General features: G+C 50.7%; 2 protein-coding genes across 2 annotated transcripts in view; one reads left to right on the top strand and one right to left on the bottom strand.

Annotated features, from left to right (window-relative positions):
* rad51b (RAD51 paralog B) overlaps positions 1-18,698 on the top strand; it is a gene marked incomplete at its 3' end in the record, with an annotated part of 26,887 nt that extends 8,189 nt beyond the window's left edge. The window contains exon 6 of the mRNA XM_084314318.1: positions 18,586-18,698. Within this exon, the coding sequence (XP_084170444.1) occupies positions 18,586-18,698 (113 nt within the window). The remainder of the gene's footprint in view (positions 1-18,585) is intronic.
* On the bottom strand, positions 16,796-22,073 carry zfp36l1b (zinc finger protein 36, C3H type-like 1b). Its single transcript, XM_084314436.1, has 2 exons — positions 21,958-22,073; positions 16,796-19,991 (listed from the first exon to the last, which is right to left on the bottom strand). Exons 1-2 carry the CDS (start codon positions 22,009-22,011, stop codon positions 18,897-18,899), a joined length of 1,149 nt encoding a protein of 382 aa, XP_084170562.1. The 5' UTR covers positions 22,012-22,073; the 3' UTR covers positions 16,796-18,896.
* Positions 22,074-25,480: the final 3,407 nt, after the last annotated feature.

The raw sequence follows: 25,480 nt of genomic DNA on the forward strand, positions 1-25,480 counted from the left end.
TAGAGACCAGACCCCCCCCCCACAGGTGTACCATAGAGCTACTGGTAGATAACTAGTGACCAGCCCCCAGGGACCATAGAATACTGTAGATATACTAGAGACCAGACCCCCCCAGGTGTACCATAGAGCTACTGTAGGATTAACTAGAGACCAGACCCCCCCCCCCCCCAGGTGTACCATAGAGCTACTGTAGATAACTAGAGACCAGACCCCCCCCCAGGTGTACCATAGAGCTACTGTATGATAACTAGAGACCAGACCCCCCCCCCCCAGGTGTACCATAGAGACTAGTTTCTGTAGGGATAACTAGAGACCAGACCCCCCCCCCAGGTGAACCATAGAGCTACTGTAAGATAACAAGAGACCAGACCCCCCCCAGGTGAACCATAGAGCTACTGTAGATAACTAGAGACCAGACCCCCCCCCAGGTGAACCATAGAGCTACTGTAGGATAACTAGAGACCAGACCCCCCCCCAGGTGAACCATAGAGCTACTGTAGGATAACTAGAGACCAGACCCCCCCCCAGGTGAACCATAGAGCTACTGTATGATAACTAGAGACCAGACCCCCCCCCAGGTGTACCATAGAGCTACTGTAGGATAACTAGAGACCAGACCCCCCCCCAGGTGTACCATAGAGCTACTGTAGGATAACTAGAGACCAGACCCCCCCCCAGGTGTACCATAGAGCTACTGTAGGATAACTAGAGACCAGACCCCCCCCCCAGGTGTACCATAGAGCTACTATAGGATAACTAGAGACCAGACCCCCCCAGGTGTACCATAGAGCTACTGTAGGATAACTAGAGACCAGACCCCCCCCCCCAGGTGTACCATAGAGCTACTTAGGATAACTAGAGACCAGACCCCCCCCCAGCGTGAACCATAGAGCTACTGTAAGGATAACTAGAGACCAGACCCCCCCCCCCAGGGTGAACCATAGAGCTACTGTATGATAACTAGAGACCAGACCCCCCCAGGTGTACCATAGAGCTACTTTGTAGGATAACTAGAGACCAGACCCCCCCCCCAGGTGAACCATAGAGCTACTGTAGGATAACTAGAGACCAGACCCCCCCCCCCCCAGGTGTACCATAGAGCTACTGTAGGATAACTAGAGACCAGACCCCCCCCCAGGTGAACCATAGGCTACTGTAGGATAACTAGAGACCAGACCCCCCCCCCAGGTGTACCATAGAGCTACTGTAGGATAACTAGAGACCAGACCCCCCCCCCAGGTGTACCATAGAGCTACAGTAGGATAACTAGAGACCAGACCCCCCCCCCCCCAGGTGTACCATAGAGCTACTGTAGGATAACTAGAGACCAGACCCCCCCCAGGTGTACCATAGAGCTACTGTAGGATAACTAGAGACCAGACCCCCCCCCCAGGTGTACCATAGAGCTACTGTATGATAACTAGAGACCAGACCCCCCCCCCCCAGGTGTACCATAGAGCTACTGTAGGATAACTAGAGACCAGACCCCCCCCCCAGGTGTACCATAGAGCTACTGTATGATAACTAGAGACCAGACCCCCCCCCAGGTGAACCATAGAGCTACTGTAGGATAACTAGAGACCAGACCCCCCCCCCCAGGTGTACCATAGAGCTACTGTAGGATAACTAGAGACCAGACCCCCCCCCCAGGTGTACCATAGAGCTACTGTATGATAACTAGAGACCAGACCCCCCCCCCAGGTGAACCATAGAGCTACTATAGGATAACTAGAGACCAGACCCCCCCCCCAGGTGTACCATAGAGCTACTGTATGATAACTAGAGACCAGACCCCCCCCCCAGGTGTACCATAGAGCTACTGTAGGATAACTAGAGACCAGACCCCCCCCCCCCAGGTGTACCATAGAGCTACTGTAGGATAACTAGAGACCAGACCCCCCCCCAGGTGTACCATAGAGCTACTGTAGGATAACTAGAGACCAGACCCCCCCCCCCCAGGTGTACCATAGAGCTACTGTAGGATAACTAGAGACCAGACCCCCCCCCCAGGTGAACCATAGAGCTACTGTAGGATAACTAGAGACCAGACCCCCCCCCAGGTGAACCATAGAGCTACTGTAGGATAACTAGAGACCAGACCCCCCCCCCCAGGTGTACCATAGAGCTACTGTAGGATAACTAGAGACCAGACCCCCCCCCCAGGTGAACCATAGAGCTACTGTAGGATAACTAGAGACCAGACCCCCCCCCAGGTGTACCATAGAGCTACTGTAGGATAACTAGAGACCAGACCCCCCCCCCAGGTGTACCTAGAGCTACTGTAGGATAACTAGAGACCAGACCCCCCCCCCAGGTGTACCATAGAGCTACTGTAGGATAACTAGAGACCAGACCCCCCCCAGGTGTACCATAGAGCTACTGTAGGATAACTAGAGACCAGCCAGGTGTACCATAGAGCTACTGTAGGATAACTAGAGACCAGACCCCCCCCCAGGTGTACCATAGAGCTACTGTAGGATAACTAGAGACCAGACCCCCCCCCCCCAGGTGTACCATAGAGCTACTGTAGGATAACTAGAGACCAGACCCCCCCCCAGGTGTACCATAGAGCTACTGTAGGATAACTAGAGACCAGACCCCCCCCCCAGGTGTACCATAGAGCTACTGTAGGATAACTAGAGACCAGACCCCCCCCCCCAGGTGTACCATAGAGCTACTGTAGGATAACTAGAGACCAGACCCCCCCCCCAGGTGTACCATAGAGCTACTGTAGGATAACTAGAGACCAGACCCCCCCCCAGGTGTACCATAGAGCTACTGTAGGATAACTAGAGACCAGACCCCCCCCCAGGTGTACCATAGAGCTACTGTAGGATAACTAGAGACCAGACCCCCCCCCCCCAGGTGTACCATAGAGCTACTGTAGGATAACTAGAGACCAGACCCCCCCCCCCAGGTGTACCATAGAGCTACTGTAAGATAACTAGAGACCAGACCCCCCCCCCCCCAGGTGTACCATAGAGCTACTGTAGGATAACTAGAGACCAGACCCCCCCCCCCCCCAGGTGTACCATAGAGCTACTGTAGGATAACTAGAGACCAGACCCCCCCCCCAGGTGAACCATAGAGCTACTGTAGGATAACTAGAGACCAGACCCCCCCCCCCAGGTGTACCATAGAGCTACTGTAGGATAACTAGAGACCAGACCCCCCCCCAGGTGAACCATAGAGCTACTGTATGATAACTAGAGACCAGACCCCCCCCCAGGTGAACCATAGAGCTACTGTAGGATAACTAGAGACCAGACCCCCCCCCCCAGGTGAACCATAGAGCTACTGTAGGATAACTAGAGACCAGACCCCCCCCCCCCAGGTGTACCATAGAGCTACTGTAGGATAACTAGAGACCAGACCCCCCCCCAGGTGTACCATAGAGCTACTATAGGATAACTAGAGACCAGACCCCCCCCCAGGTGAACCATAGAGCTACTGTAGGATAACTAGAGACCAGACCCCCCCCCCCAGGTGAACCATAGAGCTACTGTAGGATAACTAGAGACCAGACCCCCCCCCCCAGGTGTACCATAGAGCTACTGTAGGATAACTAGAGACCAGACCCCCCCCCCCCAGGTGTACCATAGAGCTACTGTAGGATAACTAGAGACCAGACCCCCCCCCCCAGGTGTACCATAGAGCTACTGTAGGATAACTAGAGACCAGACCCCCCCCCCAGGTGTACCATAGAGCTACTGTATGATAACTAGAGACCAGACCCCCCCCCCAGGTGTACCATAGAGCTACTGTATGATAACTAGAGACCAGACCCCCCCCCTCAGGTGTACCATAGAGCTACAGTAGGATAACTAGAGACCAGACCCCCCCCCCCAGGTGTACCATAGAGCTACTGTATGATAACTAGAGACCAGACCCCCCCCCCACAGGTGTACCATAGAGCTACTGTATGATAACTAGAGACCAGACCCCCCCCCCCCCCAGGTGTACCATAGAGCTACTGTAGGATAACTAGAGACCAGACCCCCCCCCCCAGGTGTACCATAGAGCTACTGTAGGATAACTAGAGACCAGACCCCCCCCCCCCCCAGGTGTACCATAGAGCTACTGTAGGATAACTAGAGACCAGACCCCCCCCCCAGGTGTACCATAGAGCTACTGTAGGATAACTAGAGACCAGACCCCCCCCCCCCAGGTGTACCATAGAGCTACTGTAGGATAACTAGAGACCAGACCCCCCCCCCCAGGTGTACCATAGAGCTACTGTAGGATAACTAGAGACCAGACCCCCCCCCCCAGGTGAACCATAGAGCTACTGTAGGATAACTAGAGACCAGACCCCCCCCCCCCCAGGTGAACCATAGAGCTACTGTAGGATAACTAGAGACCAGACCCCCCCCCCCAGGTGAACCATAGAGCTACTGTAGGATAACTAGAGACCAGACCCCCCCCCCCAGGTGTACCATAGAGCTACCATAGGATAACTAGAGACCAGACCCCCCCCCCCCCAGGTGTACCATAGAGCTACTGTAGGATAACTAGAGACCCCCCCCCAGGTGTACCATAGAGCTACTGTAGGATAACTAGAGACCCCCCCCCAGGTGTACCATAGAGCTACTGTAGGATAACTAGAGACCCCCCCCCCAGGTGTACCATAGAGCTACCGTAGGATAACTAGAGACCAGACCCCCCCCCCCAGGTGTACCATAGAGTTACCATAGGATAACTAGAGACCAGACCCCTCCCCCCCCCCCCAGGTGTACCATAGAGCTACAGGCTCGGCTCACAGACAAGACGGTTTCAAAGTGACACCAATAACATTCTGAATGGACCCTGAGTTAATTTCCTGTTGCGATGCCGTGCTAAAGCAATAACCGACATGCAGAGGAAATGCACTCGGTTCCAAACCGTTCCCTAGCAATAGAATTCCAGTGAAAGCGTCTATAATATATGTTTTAGCCAGAGTTTGCCGACCACACCCTGAATGTCCAGGAACCTGCGCTGATGAATACATGTAGGCCGGTGAGGGCGTTGAGAAGGGACACATTGTTGTTGGTATATTATGTGTATTATTATATAGGCTTGTACTTAACGGTAACATTCCTGTTTAAAGGTGCTGTAAATGGTGTTCTTTTGTTAAAATACGTGTTAAATGGGGCACCCTGGTGGCGCACACCACGTATATACGCTTGTAGCGTAATCGCAACGTCCTGGGTTCGAAATGCACTTAAAAAATGCCCAAAGATTATAATAAACATGTTAAATAGCTCTACATTCCGACAGCCATCACTGATATAGAGTGTCTGGTCAGTAACATGGGTCTCCCAGTCCCTCCACTCTACAGTAAACAACAGCCATCACTGATACAGAGTGTCTGGTCAGTAACATGGGTCTCCCAGTCCCTCCACTCTGCAGTAAACAGCCATCACTGATATAGAGTGTCTGGTCAGTAACATGGGTCTCCCAGTCCCTCCACTCTGCAGTAAACAGCCATCACTGATATAGTGTCTGGTCAGTAACATGGGTCTCCCAGTCCCTCCACTCTGCAGTAAACAGCCATCACTGATATAGTGTCTGGTCAGTAACATGGGTCTCCCAGTCCCTCCGCTCTGCAGTAAACAGCCATCACTGATATAGTGTCTGGTCAGTAACATGGGTCTCCCAGTCCCTCCGCTCTGCAGTAAACAGCCATCACTGATATAGAGTGTCTGGTCAGTAACATGGGTCTCCCAGTCCCTCCACTCTGCCGTAAACAGCCATCACTGATATAGAGTGTCTGGTCAGTAACATGGGTCTCCCAGTCCCTCCACTCTGCAGTAAACAGCCATCACTGATATAGAGTGTCTGGTCAGTAACATGGGTCTCCCAGTCCCTCCACTCTGCCGTAAACAGCCATCACTGATCTAGAGTTCTTTTCTGCCTGTATTAGACTATGGCGATGTGATCTATATGTGTAGCCGGTGTGATCTTGTCTGCGTTGTGTTTAAAGTCGATTCGACCCCTGTTAAGGGATCGCCCTGAGTGGGAGTTGAACCCCGGACGCCGGCGTCGCGGGCGGCATCACAGACCACTAAGCAAGAAGTGAATTCACTTCTTGCTTCCGGGTCTGGATGCCTCTGGGGAGTGAGTTTACTTGCAGTACCGCTTACCATCCACAGCCACGTCACTACTTGTACCCGTGACTGTGGATATACTGCGGTACCTCCGTTACATATGCATGCTCCTTCCTCCCTGCTTAAAAAGCTGGATTCTGCGTACCATACTGCCATACGTTTTGTAACGGGTGCAGGCTCTCGCACCCACCACTGCACTCTGTATCAGTCCTTAGGATGGTCCTCTCTGTACCAAAGAAGACAATCACACATGTTGATTTTGATCCTTAAGTCATTGCTAGGTAAGCTGCCCTTATACATCTCCAGACTTCTGTCCTTTTATACTTGCTTTTTTAATACCAGACGAGCAGCAAATGGGATGCTTTTAAATGTTCCTTTGATGCAGTCAGAGCTTGGTAAAGCTGCATTCTTCCACTATGCTCCCTTTTTATGGAATACGTTGCAACTTTGTCTAGAGGCACTTCCTACTGTGAATGCTTTTAAAGGTATGCTACGATTAGCCCTTCATGTAACTGTTTTACCTGATGCTATTGTTGATGTGATTATGCTCCTTGCCACTGCACAAATGGCCTTCTGTATTTATATTTGAATTATATGCTTTTTGTTTAATGCCCTGTTTTATGTTGAAACTTGTTGTGTGCCGTGTTGGTCAGGACTCCCTGGAAGAAGAGATCTTGTATCTCAATGGGACATTCCTGGATAAATAAAGGATAAAAAATAAACAAAAAAAGTGTCTGGTCAGTAACATGGGTCTCCCAGTCCATCCGCTCTGCAGTAAACACAAAAATACATTTCCTGGTATCCCTTCCCACTTCATCTTATCCATAGGCACTGGAAAGATTATAAGACTAATGTGTGCCACATTCAATAAGCCTACTTAACAAGTAGGATAGAAACGTGCTCACGTCACACGGGACAGTGCTAAATAAAAGGGCTCTGCGTGAAATAAATATGGACTTATGGGACTGCGCCACATCAAAATGAATAATGTTGGTTGGGAGGGAGGGAAGGGGTTAATGGCACGTCTCGTTGATGTCTGTATGCCCGTCTACTCTGTAACCTGGTCTCTGGTAAACAGTACTGTATATTTGTATATCTTGTAGTCATAAATGTAACAGTACTGTATATCTGTATGTCGTAAATGTCATGATATATATATCTGTATGTCGTGTATGTCATAAATGTCATTATGAATTGAAAATGGGGGACCCTGATGTAAACAAGACAAAAGTCTTTCTCTGGTCTGCATCCCCTTAACAATTGTGTGTATTGAGCCGTACTGTATTGTAGCCCATTCTGCAATCTGTTAATAAAATGTTCAATCAATCAATGGTTCTTATTCTTCTTTTTACATTTTTATAACACAGTACTGTGTTCCAACACAAAACTGATTTACGTACCAACAGACAATAAAGAATTATCTTATCTTGCCAAGTAAATCACTGACACAATCAAAGAAACACACACACACAGGGACGAGTCTGTGGATGTAAACGCAGAGTGATGACAGGCCTGCCTGTTAACGGGGGCGTGTCGTCTGCGTGCACGCGGGGCGGGGGGGGGGTGGGGGGGGGGGCTTCGGGGCTCGAGAGGCCGACAGCACTCCATCACCGTGTGTCAGCGCCTCCCGTCCCGACGACAGCGTGGCAGTCTGCGAGCCGACGTGTTTTCACAGGTCGCCCCCCCCTCCCCGATCGGGTGTCTCAGCCCAGCCTCCCTCCCATCTTCCCTGGGGGGGGGGAACCCGAGAGAGACAAGAGAGCGGTTCCAAACCCCCGCCCGCGTCTCGAGACCGGTCCCGCCGCTCGCTCGCTTCCTCGCAGGTTGCACCTGTTATATTAGTTACAGGGTGAGAAGTTCTGCCACAGCCTGGGGGGGGGGGGGGGTGACATGATGAGACTACTGTGCGTTAGATTAGCTAGGAGCAGCTAGTAGGAGCAGCTACAGTAGGAGCAACTAGTAGGAGCAGCTACAGTAGGAGCAGCTAGTAGGAGCAGCTACAGTAGGAGCAGCTACAGTAGGAGCAGCTAGTAGGAGCAGCTACAGTAGGAGCAGCTAGTAGGAGCAGCTAGTAGGAGCAGCTAATAGGAGCAGCTACAGTAGGAGCAGCTACAGTAGGAGCAGCTACAGTAGGAGCAGCTACAGTAGGAGCAGCTAGTAGGAGCAGCTACAGTAGGAGCAGCTAGTAGGAGCAGCTAGTAGGAGCAGCTACAGTAGGAGCAGCTACAGTAGGAGCAGCTACAGTAGGAGCAGCTAGTAGGAGCAGCTAGTAGGAGCAGCTAGTAGGAGCAGCTACAGTAGGAGCAGCTAGTAGGAGCAGCTAGTAGGAGCAGCTACAGTAGGAGCAGCTAGTAGGAGCAGCTAGTAGGAGCAGCTACAGTAGGAGCAGCTAGTAGGAGCAGCTAGTAGGAGCAGCTAGTAGGAGCAGCTACAGTAGGAGCAGCTAGTAGGAGCAGCTAGTAGGAGCAGCTACAGTAGGAGCAGCTAGTAGGAGCAGCTAGTAGGAGCAGCTACAGTAGGAGCAGCTACAGTAGGAGCAGCTAGTAGGAGCAGCTACAGTAGGAGCAGCTAGTAGGAGCAGCTACAGTAGGAGCAGCTACAGTAGGAGCAGCTAGTAGGAGCAGCTACAGTAGGAGCAGCTACAGTAGGAGCAGCTACAGTAGGAGCAGCTAGTAGGAGCAGCTACAGTAGGAGCAGCTAGTAGGAGCAGCTACAGTAGGAGCAGCTAGTAGGAGCAGCTACAGTAGGAGCAGCTACAGTAGGAGCAGCTAGTAGGAGCAGCTACAGTAGGAGCAACTAGTAGGAGCAGCTACAGTAGGAGCAGCTAGTAGGAGCAGCTAGTAGGAGCAGCTACAGTAGGAGCAGCTACAGTAGGAGCAGCTAGTAGGAGCAGCTAGTAGGAGCAGCTAGTAGGAGCAGCTAGTAGGAGCAGCTACAGTAGGAGCAGCTACAGTAGGAGCAGCTAGTAGGAGCAGCTAGTAGGAGCAGCTAGTAGGAGCAGCTACAGTAGGAGCAGCTAGTAGGAGCAGCTAGTAGGAGCAGCTAGTAGGAGCAGCTAGTAGGAGCAGCTACAGTAGGAGCAGCTAGTAGGAGCAGCTAGTAGGAGCAGCTAGTAGGAGCAGCTACAGTAGGAGCAGCTACAGTAGGAGCAGCTAGTAGGAGCAGCTAGTAGGAGCAGCTAGTAGGAGCAGCTACAGTAGGAACAGCTAGTAGGAGCAGCTAGTAGGAGCAGCTAGTAGGAGCAGCTACAGTAGGAGCAGCTAGTAGGAGCAGCTTCCTCGCTTCCTCGCAGGTTGCACCTGTTATATTAGTTACAGGGTGAGAAGTTCTGCCACAGCCTGGGGGGGGGGTGACATGATGAGACTACTGTGCGTTAGATTAGCTAGGAGCAGCTAGTAGGAGCAGCTACAGTAGGAGCAGCTACAGTAGGAGCAGCTAGTAGGAGCAGCTAGTAGGAGCAGCTACAGTAGGAGCAGCTAGTAGGAGCAGCTACAGTAGGAGCAGCTAGTAGGAGCAGCTACAGTAGGAGCAGCTAGTAGGAGCAGCTACAGTAGGAGCAGCTAGTAGGAGCAGCTACAGTAGGAGCAACTAGTAGGAGCAGCTACAGTAGGAGCAGCTAGTAGGAGCAGCTACAGTAGGAGCAGCTAGTAGGAGCAGCTACAGTAGGAGCAGCTAGTAGGAGCAGCTACAGTAGGAGCAGCTAGTAGGAGCAGCTAGTAGGAGCAGCTAGTAGGAGCAGCTAATAGGAGCAGCTACAGTAGGAGCAGCTACAGTAGGAGCAGCTACAGTAGGAGCAGCTAGTAGGAGCAGCTACAGTAGGAGCAGCTAGTAGGAGCAGCTAGTAGGAGCAGCTACAGTAGGAGCAGCTACAGTAGGAGCAGCTACAGTAGGAGCAGCTAGTAGGAGCAGCTAGTAGGAGCAGCTAGTAGGAGCAGCTACAGTAGGAGCAGCTAGTAGGAGCAGCTAGTAGGAGCAGCTACAGTAGGAGCAGCTAGTAGGAGCAGCTACAGTAGGAGCAGCTAGTAGGAGCAGCTAGTAGGAGCAGCTAGTAGGAGCAGCTAGTAGGAGCAGCTACAGTAGGAGCAGCTAGTAGGAGCAGCTAGTAGGAGCAGCTACAGTAGGAGCAGCTAGTAGGAGCAGCTAGTAGGAGCAGCTACAGTAGGAGCAGCTAGTAGGAGCAGCTACAGTAGGAGCAGCTAGTAGGAGCAGCTAGTAGGAGCAGCTACAGTAGGAGCAGCTACAGTAGGAGCAGCTAGTAGGAGCAGCTACAGTAGGAGCAGCTACAGTAGGAGCAGCTACAGTAGGAGCAGCTAGTAGGAGCAGCTACAGTAGGAGCAGCTAGTAGGAGCAGCTACAGTAGGAGCAGCTAGTAGGAGCAGCTACAGTAGGAGCAGCTACAGTAGGAGCAGCTACAGTAGGAGCAGCTAGTAGGAGCAGCTACAGTAGGAGCAACTAGTAGGAGCAGCTACAGTAGGAGCAGCTACAGTAGGAGCAGCTAGTAGGAGCAGCTAGTAGGAGCAGCTAGTAGGAGCAGCTACAGTAGGAGCAGCTAGTAGGAGCAGCTACAGTAGGAGCAGCTAGTAGGAGCAGCTAGTAGGAGCAGCTAGTAGGAGCAGCTACAGTAGGAGCAGCTAGTAGGAGCAGCTAGTAGGAGCAGCTACAGTAGGAGCAGCTACAGTAGGAGCAGCTAGTAGGAGCAGCTAGTAGGAGCAGCTAGTAGGAGCAGCTACAGTAGGAGCAGCTAGTAGGAGCAGCTACAGTAGGAGCAGCTAGTAGGAGCAGCTACAGTAGGAGCAGCTAGTAGGAGCAGCTAGTAGGAGCAGCTACAGTAGGAGCAGCTAGTAGGAACAGCTACAGTAGGAGCAGCTAGGAGCAGCTAGTAGGAGCAGCTACAGTAGGATCAGCTAGTAGGAGCAGCTACAGTAGGAGCAGCTACAGTAGGAGCAGCTAGTAGGAGCAGCTAGTAGGAGCAGCTACAGTAGGAGCAGCTAGGAGCAGCTAGTAGGAGCAGCTACAGTAGGAGCAGCTAGTAGGAGCAGCTAGTAGGAGCAGCTACAGTAGGAGCAGCTAGGAGCAGCTAGTAGGAGCAGCTACAGTAGGAGCAGCTAGTAGGAGCAGCTAGTAGGAGCAGCTACAGTAGGAGCAGCTAGTAGGAGCAGCTAGTAGGAGCAGCTACAGTAGGAGCAGCTAGTAGGAGCAGCTACAGTAGGAGCAGCTAGTAGGAGCAGCTACAGTAGGAGCAGCTAGGAGCAGCTAGTAGGAGCAGCTACAGTAGGAGCAGCTAGTAGGAGCCGCTAGTAGGAGCAGCTACAGTAGGAGCAGCTACAGTAGGAGCAGCTAGTAGGAGCAGCTACAGTAGGAGCAGCTACAGTAGGAGCAGCTAGTAGGAGCAGCTAGTAGGAGCAGCTAGTAGGAGCAGCTACAGTAGGAGCAGCTACAGTAGGAGCAGCTAGTAGGAGCAGCTAGTAGGAGCAGCTACAGTAGGAGCAGCTAGTAGGAGCAGCTAGTAGGAGCAGCTAGTAGGAGCAGCTACAGTAGGAGCAGCTAGTAGGAGCAGCTACAGTAGGAGCAGCTAGTAGGAGCAGCTAGTAGGAGCAGCTACAGTAGGAGCAGCTACAGTAGGAGCAGCTAGTAGGAGCAGCTAGTAGGAGCAGCTACAGTAGGAGCAGCTAGTAGGAGCAGCTACAGTAGGAGCAGCTAGTAGGAGCAGCTACAGTAGGAGCAGCTAGTAGGAGCAGCTAGTAGGAGCAGCTAGTAGGAGCAGCTAGTAGGAGCAGCTACAGTAGGAGCAGCTAGTAGGAGCAGCTAGTAGGAGCAGCTAGTAGGAGCAGCTACAGTAGGAGCAGCTAGTAGGAGCAGCTAGTAGGAGCAGCTAGTAGGAGCAGCTACAGTAGGAGCAGCTAGTAGGAGGAGCAGCTAGTAGGAGCAGCTAGTAGGAGCAGCTAGTAGGAGCAGCTACAGTAGGAGCAGCTAGTAGGAGCAGCTAGTAGGAGCAGCTACAGTAGGAGCAGCTAGTAGGAGCAGCTAGTAGGAGGAGCAGCTAGTAGGAGCAGCTAGTAGGAGCAGCTAGTAGGAGCAGCTAGTAGGAGCAGCTACAGTAGGAGCAGCTACAGTAGGAGCAGCTAGTAGGAGCAGCTACAGTAGGAGCAGCTAGTAGGAGCAGCTAGTAGGAGCAGCTAGTAGGAGCAGCTACAGTAGGAGCAGCTACAGTAGGAGCAGCTAGTAGGAGCAGCTACAGTAGGAGCAGCTAGTAGGAGCAGCTAGTAGGAGCAGCTACAGTAGGAGCAGCTAGTAGGAGCAGCTACAGTAGGAGCAGCTAGTAGGAGCAGCTAGTAGGAGCAGCTAGTAGGAGCAGCTACAGTAGGAGCAGCTAGTAGGAGCAGCTAGTAGGAGCAGCTACAGTAGGAGCAGCTAGTAGGAGCAGCTACAGTAGGAGCAGCTAGTAGGAGGAGCTAGTAGAAGCAGCTAGTAGGAGCAGCTAGTAGGAGCAGCTACAGTAGGAGCAGCTAGTAGGAGCAGCTAGTAGGAGCAGCTACAGTAGGAGCAGCTAGTAGGAGCAGCTAGTAGGAGCAGCTAGTAGGAGCAGCTACAGTAGGAGCTGCTAGTAGGAGCAGCTACAATAGGAGCAGCTAGTAGGAGCAGCTAGTAGGAGCAGCTACAGTAGGAGCAGCTACAGTAGGAGCAGCTAGTAGGAGCAGCTACAGTAGGAGCAGCTAGTAGGAGCAGCTAGTAGGAGCAGCTACAGTAGGAGCAGCTACAGTAGGAGCAGCTAGTAGGAGCAGCTACAGTAGGAGCAGCTAGTAGGAGCAGCTACAGTAGGAGCAGCTAGTAGGAGCAGCTACAGTAGGAGCAGCTAGTAGGAACAGCTACAGTAGGAGCAGCTAGGAGCAGCTAGTAGGAGCAGCTACAGTAGGATCAGCTAGTAGGAGCAGCTACAGTAGGAGCAGCTACAGTAGGAGCAGCTAGTAGGAGCAGCTAGTAGGAGCAGCTACAGTAGGAGCAGCTAGGAGCAGCTAGTAGGAGCAGCTACAGTAGGAGCAGCTAGTAGGAGCAGCTAGTAGGAGCAGCTACAGTAGGAGCAGCTAGGAGCAGCTAGTAGGAGCAGCTACAGTAGGAGCAGCTAGTAGGAGCAGCTAGTAGGAGCAGCTACAGTAGGAGCAGCTAGTAGGAGCAGCTAGTAGGAGCAGCTACAGTAGGAGCAGCTAGTAGGAGCAGCTACAGTAGGAGCAGCTAGTAGGAGCAGCTACAGTAGGAGCAGCTAGGAGCAGCTAGTAGGAGCAGCTACAGTAGGAGCAGCTAGTAGGAACAGCTAGTAGGAGCAGCTACAGTAGGAGCAGCTACAGTAGGAGCAGCTAGTAGGAGCAGCTACAGTAGGAGCAGCTAGTAGGAGCAGCTAGTAGGAGCAGCTAGTAGGAGCAGCTAGTAGGAGCAGCTACAGTAGGAGCAGCTACAGTAGGAGCAGCTAGTAGGAGCAGCTAGTAGGAGCAGCTACAGTAGGAGCAGCTAGTAGGAGCAGCTACAGTAGGAGCAGCTAGTAGGAGCAGCTACAGTAGGAGCAGCTAGTAGGAGCAGCTAGTAGGAGCAGCTACAGTAGGAGCAGCTACAGTAGGAGCAGCTAGTAGGAGCAGCTAGTAGGAGCAGCTACAGTAGGAGCAGCTAGTAGGAGCAGCTACAGTAGGAGCAGCTAGTAGGAGCAGCTACAGTAGGAGCAGCTAGTAGGAGCAGCTAGTAGGAGCAGCTAGTAGGAGCAGCTAGTAGGAGCAGCTACAGTAGGAGCAGCTACAGTAGGAGCAGCTAGTAGGAGCAGCTAGTAGGAGCAGCTACAGTAGGAGCAGCTAGTAGGAGCAGCTAGTAGGAGCAGCTAGTAGGAGCAGCTACAGTAGGAGCAGCTAGTAGGAGGAGCAGCTAGTAGGAGCAGCTAGTAGGAGCAGCTACAGTAGGAGCAGCTACAGTAGGAGCAGCTAGTAGGAGCAGCTACAGTAGGAGCAGCTAGTAGGAGGAGCAGCTAGTAGGAGCAGCTAGTAGGAGCAGCTAGTAGGAGCAGCTACAGTAGGAGCAGCTACAGTAGGAGCAGCTAGTAGGAGCAGCTACAGTAGGAGCAGCTAGTAGGAGCAGCTAGTAGGAGCAGCTAGTAGGAGCAGCTACAGTAGGAGCAGCTACAGTAGGAGCAGCTAGTAGGAGCAGCTACAGTAGGAGCAGCTAGTAGGAGCAGCTAGTAGGAGCAGCTACAGTAGGAGCAGCTAGTAGGAGCAGCTACAGTAGGAGCAGCTAGTAGGAGCAGCTAGTAGGAGCAGCTACAGTAGGAGCAGCTAGTAGGAGCAGCTAGTAGGAGCAGCTACAGTAGGAGCAGCTAGTAGGAGCAGCTACAGTAGGAGCAGCTAGTAGGAGGAGCTAGTAGGAGCAGCTAGTAGGAGCAGCTAGTAGGAGCAGCTACAGTAGGAGCAGCTAGTAGGAGCAGCTAGTAGGAGCAGCTACAGTAGGAGCAGCTAGTAGGAGCAGCTACAGTAGGAGCAGCTAGTAGGAGCAGCTAGTAGGAGCAGCTACAGTAGGAGCAGCTACAGTAGGAGCAGCTAGTAGGAGCAGCTACAGTAGGAGCAGCTACAGTAGGAGCAGCTAGTAGGAGCAGCTACAGTAGGAGCAGCTAGTAGGAGCAGCTAGTAGGAGCAGCTACAGTAGGAGCAGCTAGTAGGAGCAGCTAGTAGGAGCAGCTAGTAGGAGCAGCTAGTAGGAGCAGCTACAGTAGGAGCAGCTAGTAGGAGCAGCTACAGTAGGAGCAGCTAGTAGGAGCAGCTACAGTAGGAGCAGCTAGTAGGAGCAGCTACAGTAGGAGCAGCTACAGTAGGAGCAGCTAGTAGGAGCAGCTAGTAGGAGCTACAGCCTGGAAAAGCTGTGTCATGATAATGGCTGAGGAACTGGAACAGGGTCACGAGGCTGCAGACACCAGAGAGGGGAGGGAGCAAAGTCCTCACGCACTCGTGTGTACACACACACACACACACAGCAGATCACACTGCTGGCGGGTTGAGTTCACCTCCGTTATACACTGTCCACTGTACCTGTTGTCCAAAGGAATGCTTTGCTGGAGAACAGGGAAGAGAGACCCTACTGGTGCGTATAGCCCCCCCCCCTCAGCAGACGTATAGAAGCCATCAACAAGTTACTGCCAGTTTTGGATGCTCTCTCTCTCTCTGGGTTCTTCTGAGTCAGGAGGTCAACACAGCTCACACACACACACACACACATGCCTGGACTTTAGATATAAAGAAATCCAAATGCGATAAAGAAACTCTCATCCTCTTACTCGGACCTACTGTACTAATCTGATATGTGGGCAGTAGTTGTGAACTTGTGATTAACGCGTTGCAAGACCTTTTTGGAAGTCTCACGTTCTCAAATACGTGCATCTTACGTTTAGAAAACACGGGTATCCTTCGCTATTATTTGTTCTCAAACGGAGGGGAAGTAAGAGGACTAGTAACGGCTGCACAGCGAGAAACGTTGCCCAACTGCGCTGCCGACGTCCTCCTCTCCTCTGCACTTAAAGGCACAGTGTCCCGTGTCACACACACCCCCCACACCCTCCCCCCCTCCTCCCTGAGAACAAAATCACTTGTGTTGAAGGGTTTAACTGAACTGGAGAATAACTTTACACCCTGCCTCCCAGCACCTGCCCCCACCACCACCCGTTGGAAGTAAGTCTGGGTCTCTTTTTCCCCGAGAGCTCCTCGTTATTCTCATGGGTTAAAAGAAGTGTGGAGTCTAGGGGAAGTGAATCAACAAGGACTTAGTGGGTCATGGGGTAGGAAGTAAGCAAAACAAGAGATGTTCTTTGGTCCAGCAGGGCAGTGTGCAACAATGAAATCGCCTCCCCGCTCTGGGGCTAGCGTTTCCTTCGGGGAGCCAGGGCCTCCGTTCGTCTGCTTTTCTCTCCCTCTCCTCTCTCGCTCTCTCGCTCTCGGCCCCGTGAAATAAGCGATAGTTAAGCCCAGGCCTCGGGGAACGAGACTTGGGACACGCTCGTGTAAAAATAACAACACACGTCAAAACCTGCAATTCATCTGGGGAGGCGGGTCATTCTCATAAATAACTTGACCAAAATCACTGGGGGAGAAAAGGCTGCATTAACCCTTTCACTGGGACAATACAGAAGGTTGTCACTGTGCCACACGACAAAGGGTTAACCCTTTCACAACCACACTACTACAGAAGGTTAACCCTTTCACTACAGACGGTTAACAGTCTGTAGTGTGGTAGTGAAAGGGTAACCTTCTGTAGTGTGGTAGTGAAAGGGTTAAACTCCAAACCTAGAGTCTGACAAAGCGCTCCCCCCTGCGTCGTCTGGGAGACGAGAACGTGCAAAAGTAAAGCTCGGCGGCAGCGTGGACGACATAAAGAGTAAAAGCCGGTCAACTTCGACAATAGAAGCTTTGGAGACTTGGACAGACTTTGGATTTCCCCCGTCTTAAAAATGTTTTCCAGTTTGAGAGTATAGTTGGGTTAAGTGTGTTATTTTGGGGCCGGGGGTTTATTTGGTCAAGCTGAAAATCTTAGTCTTTCACCATAACGACCGCAAGGCCTCCAGCTACTTGATGAGAAACCCAGAACAACAAACAAGGTTGGTTTCTAATGGCTTTAATACCAGCGTGACCCCTCGAGTGTTCCGATTACACAACATGCCACAGGACGATCTCTCAGAAAGACAAAGACCGTTCAATAGAAATATGGGTTTTATTGGTTTAAACTGCAATCTGTCATTACAAAAAAAAGGTACACGGAACAAGAAAGAAATGACTGTAGTGAACAGCGACAGCTGCTAGAGAATACATTCAACGGTTGCTTTTTCGCGTGTCAATCCTGTTAACCTTAAAATCTTCTACGACAAGAATACGTTTTTTAGGCTTTCATCTGCTCTGTTATACAAAAATATGAAGGCACGAGATGTGGGGGGAACCTGGAATGTATCGGTAGGCACTTAAATGGGGGGGGGGGGGGGGGGGGAGTGGTCCAACAAAACAAAAAAACCTAACACATCATCTAATTCGATGACTAAAAGTGCTGGTCAATGTGTGCATTGTATTGAGGAATAGAGATGCTTCCATAATTAATACAAATAAGAGCTTAAAAAAAAACGTGTTTCCATTTGTACAGCAATACCGCTGATTCTGGGTGTCTTAGGTAATCGTGTGAGAGAGCTCATCCCAGTAAAAAGACACTGGAACAACAAGAACTGTTAACCCGAGCCCGGTCTACATTCTAGAACGTGAGCGACTGGACCGGGGGGGGGGGGGGGGGGGGTTAAGACAGCGAGAGAAGAACCTGATACGGTAGTCCAACATGGAGGCGAAAACAATAAATAAAAACGCAAAAAAAAAAACATTTGCATTTTTTGTTTTAAATTAAGATTCACTTTCAAAATAAATCAAGTGTAGTTACAAAAAGAAAAATGTCATTGCAGTATAATATATTAACTGTGGAAAATAAACAAAAAAACAAGGTCTTCACAATCTTGCGATTAATACGGAAGATCATAATTTAAACATAAAAGAAAATATATTCTATCGTTTCATTATCCAGATAAATACAAAATAAAAATGCTTAAGATCAGCAATAAATACATTTTGATAAGTTAAATAAGCAGTGACAAGCAAAGCCTTCACTCTGAAGGCTTTTCAAAACAAACTAAACAATAATAATAATAATAATAATAATAATAATAATAATAATAATATAATATTGAGCAAGGTGGAATCAACAGAAGAGTGTTTGCGCTCATTTGATTTCAGACAATGGACTGAGAGGTCATCTCAGTCAAGACAACTGAGCTGTGAGTTTAACAGGCAGGGAGGGAGGGAGGGGAGGAGGGAGGGAGGGGTCAGGCAAAGCTCAACTACTACGGTTTAATGACCAAGGCTTAAGACAAGATGAACGCACCCCCTCCCACATGTTCTAACAGAACTAATGACCAATACGACCCAAGACTAATCTCCTGGGGAACCAGGGTAATGAAAGAAGGCACATAGCACCAACAACCAACAACAAAATACATAAGTTATTCCAACGTGGCTAGAAAAACCAACCAATGTGTGTTTTTACCCCTTTTATCAATACGTTTCGCCAAAAAAGGGGGGGGGGAACAGGAATTCAGGCATGATTTAAAAAGTGAGAGGAACATTATGTTCCACTATTCTCGGGCTCACATGACATGGGAGTGGGACAACACTTTAGGCACTTAAATCTGAACTCCATGTCATACGGTGACCCTTTTAACAAGAAGAGCACTGATTGGTCGCATATCTCCCAAGTTTCAAAAGGTTTTCGGAGGCTTTAAGGCTGTGGCACAGATGATGATGATGATGAGTGGAGCGTCGTCCCTCTTCAGAAATCCAATCGTCCGTGATAATACTACTGTTATCGGAGCTACCTCTCACGTCATTCATTCAATGGCACCGCTTGTTGTAGGACAATGATTCTGATTTGTTAACTGCTCGCCGTGATTCAGGAGAGGAGAAACGGGGGAAACGTGCGGGGGAAACAAGAGTCGCCGCTGTCCGCCGTCTAAATCGGATCGATGTGTCCGAGGATGAGGATGGGGACGAAGAGGAAGAGTGCTGAGGAGGCTATCGTGTTCCGATTTCACTCAGTGGCTACAACAATGCACAGAACTGTCCCGCTTCTGTTGTAAACAAGGCCGGGGAGAGGAGGAGGAGGAGGACGGTGGAAGGAAGGGAGACAAAACTATCTCTCTCCCTCTCCCGCTCTTTTTAAATCACTCCCGTCTCGGGGGCCCGAGGACGCGTGGGGGGCGCTCCTTTAATCGTCGGAGATGGAGAGCCTGCTGAAGATGGGCAGGCGGCGCGAGGCGTCCAGGAGGGGCGACTCGGAGCCGCTCTGGCTGCCCAGGCTGCTCTGGTAGCCCTCCTGGTCGGAGGAGAGGGAGTCCGGGGGGCTGCGGGGCGGGGTCTCCGACGCGGGCCGGAGGAAGAAGCAGGGGGCGCCGGTCGGGGAGGGAGGGGCCTGAGGCGCCTGATGATGAGGCTCCTCGGAGGAGGAGACCAGCAGCGGGGCCCCCCCCAGGCTCGGGCCAAACAGGTTGGCGAGCTCCTGGCTGGAGTAGGTGAAGGGGTTGCTCTGCCACTCCGCCAGGTCCTCGGCGGAGAACATGGGCGGTGGGGTGACGGAGGTGGGGCTGTCCCGCAGCAGGGCCCCCGACGAGCTGGGGAAGCCGGCGAAGCTGAAGCTGTGCTGGAGGCGCGGGCGGTCCAGCTTGTTGAAGGCGGAGAGGAGGGGCGGCGGCCCGCGGCGCTCCTCCGCGTTGTGGATGAAGTGGCAGCGGGGCCCGTAGGGGCAGTAGCCGATGGTGTGGAAGGTGCGGCACAGCTCCGTCTTGTACTTGGGGTGGCGGCTCAGGCTGCGCAGCTCCTGCATCCCGTGGGCGAACTGGCACTTGTCGCCGTACTTGCAGGTGCCGTTCTCCTCGAACGGCCGACACAGCTCAGTCTTATAGCGGCTGGAGTTCACCTGCCCGCCGCCGATGCCCGCGCATAACAGCTGGCCGCCGGACTTCAGCCGCACGTCCCCCGTCTCCGAGAAGGAGCGGTCGCGGAAGCGGTTCTCCTTGTTGTTATTGCAGTTGCCCGCCAGCAGGAGGGCGGCGGCGGCGTCCGTCTTGAGGCTGTTGATGAACTGGTTCTGGTTGAATTTGGCGTTGGGGATGGTGACCGAGTGGCGGCGCTGGAACAGGCCTCCTCCCGCAGAGGGGGCGGCCCCCACCACCTTCCTGTCCAGCAGGGACCCGGTGGGGGCGCAGGGGGGGGAGGAGGGGTTGGCAACGGAGCAGGGGACGGACGTCGAGTGGGGTCCGCCGAACGTGTGGTTGTTGTTGTTGTAGTTCAACATCTTGTTGTTCTAGAAATGAAGCAGAAAGAAAGACGTAAGTTTGACTCGACTGAACCGTGGGGGTTTTCCCCCCCCGACAGGGTGTGTTTCCACCATGTCCTAAAACGCTGATGGTTCTGGCACATTGCAGTAGCTTTCACCTCGTAAAAAAAAAAAAAAGTTCCCAACATATAAATTAGTGTGTAAACAAAGTTTAACGATTAATGCGCTGAATGTGAAAAGTCCACAGTAAAAATACATTCTGCCAAAGATTTAGTTTTGTGCCCCAAGTGACCCATTATCATAAAACAGCCCAATGTTCATTACCAAATACTAATATTTATCAAACTGTCTGCCTGGAATACTCCTCTGTAAATCCATAACCTGTTGAAACCCTGAGGAATAGCCAACAGTTCAGAAAGTCACAGAAACACAAGCAGATCAAAGACTATTTAAGCAAGCACCCCACATCTTGATCAACAGTCCAGTCTGTATAATGCAAACACGTGCATTTGATCAATAACCTAAATGTAAATACGGCTTAATTTGCTTCCCCACAGTCACATTAAATTAAACTCTTTGTACCATCTCTTTTGCACCAACATGGACATGCGGGCGAAAGTGACGATGCTCATTAAATCACATGGTTTCTGCAGTCAGCTAGTCAACGATATGAAGCTGCAGAAAGACACCACTCTTAGTAGTAATCTAGCAATTATTATGTGTGGGCGTGGGATCCATTCAGTCATTTTAAGGGCTTGTTTTGTCTTGGCGCGAGATACACACGCTTTTTGCTGGAGGAGGAGCAGCAACATGCTAGACATCGAGCTAACAGTTACACACGGGGGCTATAAGTAACTGTTAGCTCGATGTCTATATCTAGCATGATGCTGCTCCTCCAGCAAAAAGCGTGTGTGTCTCGCGCTCAGACAAAACAAGCCCCAAATGTGTGTCTCGCGCTCAGACAAAACAAGCCCCAAATGTGTGTCTCGCGCTCAGACAAAACAAGCCCCAAACGTGTGTCTCACGCTCAGACAAAACAAGCCCCAAACGTGTCTCGCGCTCAGACAAAACAAGCCCCAAACCGCCAAACGTGTGTCTCGCGCTCAGACAAAACAAGCCCCAAACGTGTGTCTCGCGCTCTGAAACGAGTGTCTCGTGCTCAGACAAAACAAGCCCCAAACGTGTCTCGCGTTCAGACAAAACAAGCCCCAAACGTGTGTCTCACGCTCAGAAACATGTGTCTCGCGCTCAGACAAAACGTGTGTCTCGCGCTCAGAAACGTGTGTCTCGCGCTCAGACAAAACGTGTGTCTCGCGCTCAGAAACATGTGTCTCGCGCTCATAAAAAACAAGCCCCACGAGCGCGTGTGCAGCATATGATGCTCTGCTAACAGTCAGCGGCAGCAGCAACAAGTGAGAAATGGCTGACATGGCAGAAAAGTCTCCATTATCGGTTAACATGTTTACGTTAGCTTTACGTTGTTGTTACACTTGTGTGACGACGACGACGATAATACCAACGTGACGTTACAACAAGTTCCCGCTAAAGTAGGTAGCAAACGTTACGTTACCCTTTACGTTGCAAACATTAATAAACATAAGAGCTAAAAGCTAGTTCGCGTTAGCCAACTAAGCGACGGTGTCGACATGAGAGCTCAGCTAGCTAAACATGGGTTAGAAAGAACTGAATAAACATGTCACAGTTCAGCTCAAAGTTGGTCAGGCCGGGTTTGCTAATAAATCACCGTTACCGGCAAAAGAGTTACATCGCTATCGTTATAACAAAACGCGTTCACACAGCTAACGTCGGGTAGAAGATAACGTTACTTCATACACATGTAAAACTTTAACAAAGTTGTCGAATTTACATTAAAAAAAAGCATGCGACCGTTAGCGAGTTAGCTCGAGTCAGTAACCAGTCAACAGGGAGAAAGGGAAAAACGTCTCGTACTTTAGTAGGTTCGTAAAGACAAGTAACTGTTATTATTGTTTACCTTGTTAGAAACGTCACTGTAATCGAAGAAAGGAGAAAGGATAGTCGCTGTCATTTTGCTGCTGCTGTTGGTTGGTTGGTTGAGTGTTGCGTGCTGCCCGGCAGAGAGCCCCCTCTGTCCCGGCTGCAGGGGTATGATGTTAGGAGGGGAGGAGCTCTCTCTCTCTCTCTCTCTCTCCCTTCCCATCTTCCTCCCTCTCTCTCTCTCAATTAAATTCAAAGGAGGGGAGCTCTCTATAGCTCTCTCTCTCTGTCTTGTCTCTCTCTGTCTTGTCTCTCGCTCTCCATCCCTTCCCATCTTCCTCTCTCTGTCTTCTCTCTCTCCCCATCCCTTCCCATCTCTCTCTCTCTCTCTCTCTCTCTCTCTCTCTCACCTAGAGTTGGTGCCACACTTGTTTCATTTAAGTGCAAACCTTTATTTAAACTCGAAAGGCAACTGAGGTGTCCCTCTTTTACAGTCACGTCGCGTGTACACATACAGAAATAAGCAACAACAACAACAACAACAACAACAACAACAACAAAAGCATATAAAAGCATACCAATAAGACAACAAGACGAGGCAAAAAGCAAGGATAACAAATAAATTAAAACATGTGCAACTCGATTGACAAATGTTGGAGGTCAAGGTTTTAAACTCTGCAACAGAGGGGAGAATCTATACTGTTGGACTTCATTCCATCAGCTGCTCCAACAGTCAACTTGCTATGACTATAGTGACAAAGACAAGAATGCGTTTTTCCTCATGAATCTAATTTAACTTATTGTCAAATTCCACATTCACAAATGTACACTTGCAAACAAAAAATAAACAAAATTCTGTGTATTTATGAAGGAAATGGAACAATAATGTGTCAACGGTTTCTACCTTATTGTCTTATTAACTTATTGTCATACTTGTTGTGTCTTATGTGTTCTTGATACTGTCTGTGTATGTTGACTATTTTAAATAAAGATTTATAAAAAGTTGGAGCATGAACATGAGCGCTTCTCACAGAATATGCCTTGTCGTCGCTCATCTTCACAAGAGAATGAGAAAGTGGGGGGTAGTTAATCTCTCAAGCCAAGGTGTTTATACAAAGGGAAATCAAAAGTATCTCATGATTAATAACAAACTGACTACATAAGTGGATAATTCTGGACCATTCAGCTGAAATCACACGCGCTACGTTGCAAAACGTAAATTAGGGCTCTGGTTTATTGAATATGAACTATACTATATACTTTCAGTACAGACAGCCAAGGGAAAGTTGTAATGTTTCCAAAGGCCACTGGGTTGTTTGGGCTGCTATATATTAAAAGTATTTGTCGACTGCAAGTGGTCTTTTCATATGCAATGTATTAAGTGAGTGGGAATCAAGAAGACATATACAATATTGTATCACCCACTGGCTCATATGTGCCACCTCCAGTATAATGCTCTCAGCCAGGCCCGGACTGGCCATCGGGAGCACCGGGAGTTTTCCCGGTGGCCTGGCCTGCACAGATAAAAAAAGAAAAAAAAAATTATATAAAAAAAAAAAATTATTATAATTTTTTATTTTTTTTTGCCAGGTCATTGTTTCTAGTTGTGGCGGCGGCGCGGCGCGATAGTTAGATAACCTAGGTGGGTGGGGAACAACCAGGATTTCACTGGAGAACTATCTGACTCTCTCCCTCACGCGGATCACACACACACACACACACACAATGGAGCCGTGCTGCCGCTTGTGATTGGTGGAGGCGGGACCAGGCGATACAACTGATTGACAGCGGAGGCGGCGAATGGAATGGCAGACGGCACTCAGATGCAGAATAACAGCCAGGCAGTGAGCCAGGTAGTGAGGGACTCGGTAGAGATCAGAGAGCGAAAGTCAATTAACGTTGATGTCAAGATGGACAGTGGAAGAAAGAGAAAGGGTGGAGGAGAGAGGGATAAAACAAAGAAAAAGAAAGGCCCTTACAGGAGAGAGTGGTTAACTGTATTATAATAGTAAATAGAAAAATATGTTGTGCTCTTGCTTTTTTCTTTTTGAAGGTGGAGAGAGTAGCATTGCTAGTGCCACAACAGTTTTATTTGAGGTCCATAACAGTACATTGTTGGCTCATTAGTTTGTGATTCACATGCACTAAAATTCACCAGAATGCAGGAAATTAAGTCTTTGTAACAAAAAATGTCCTGGTGGGGGACCCCCAGACCCCCCGCTTAAAAAGTGGCCTGATTGGGGCTATATTTCGCGCTATATCTCCCGGTATGAATTTTTTCCCCAGTCCGGCCCTGCTCTCAGCCCAGTGTTGTATATTATAGCAGACTAACTGAAATTGGATCCTTTTGTCTTTTTTCCACTGAATATGATCTGTTGCAGCACCAAGTTCAGTGTTGCCCACACAGCCGACCACTAAATGAAACAGGCCCACCACAGATTTCCCAAACAGATACAACACATGAATAATGTCCTTTTTTGTATTTTTTCCCCCCTCCCACCCCCCAATTTTGTCATTATGCCAATTATCTCCTGGTTGTTGCACAACCCTACTGTCGCTCTGGGGAGGGTGTAGACTACCCTACTGTCGATCTGGGGAGGGTGTAGACTACCCTACTGTCGCTCTGGGGAGGGTGTAGACTACCCTACTGTCGCTCTGGGGAGGGTGTAGACTACCCTACTGTCGCTCTGGGGAGGGTGTAGACTACCCTACTGTCGCTCTGGGGAGGGTGTAGATTACCCTACTGTCGCTCTGGGGAGGGTGTAGACTACCCTACTGTCGCTCTGGGGAGGGTGTAGACTACCCTACTGTCGCTCTGGGGAGGGTGTAGACTACCCTACTGTCGCTCTGGGGAGGGTGTACTGTAGACTACCCTACTGTCGCTCTGGGGAGGGTGTAGACTACCCTACTGTCGCTCTGGGGAGGGTGTAGACTACCCTACTGTCGCTCTGGAGAGGGTGTAGACTACCCTACTGTCGGTCTGGGGAGGGTGTAGACTACCCTACTGTCGGTCTGGAGAGGGTGTAGACTACCCTACTGTCGCTCTGGGGAGGGTGTAGACTACCCTACTGTCGGTCTGGAGAGGGTGTAGACTACCCTACTGTCGCTCTGGGGAGGGTGTAGACTACCCTACTGTCGGTCTGGGGAGGGTGTAGATTACCCTACTGTCGCTCTGGGGAGGGTGTAGACTACCCTACTGTCGCTCTGGGGAGGGTGTAGACTACCCTACTGTCGCTCTGGGGAGGGTGTAGATTACCCTACTGTCGCTCTGGGGAGGGTGTAGACTACCCTACTGTCGCTCTGGGGAGGGTGTAGACTACCCTACTGTCGCTCTGGGGAGGGTGTAGACTACCCTACTGTCGCTCTGGGGAGGGTGTAGACTACCCTACTGTCGGTCTGGGGAGGGTGTAGACTACCCTACTGTCGGTCTGGGGAGGGTGTAGACTACCCTACTGTCACTCTGGGGAGGGTGTAGACTACCCTACTGTCGGTCTGGGGAGGGTGTAGACTACCCTACTGTCGGTCTGGGGAGGGTGTAGACTACCCTACTGTCGCTCTGG

This window comes from Notolepis coatsorum, assembly GCF_963971535.1.
Source record: "Notolepis coatsorum genome assembly, chromosome: 5".
NCBI lineage: Eukaryota > Metazoa > Chordata > Actinopteri > Aulopiformes > Paralepididae > Notolepis > Notolepis coatsorum.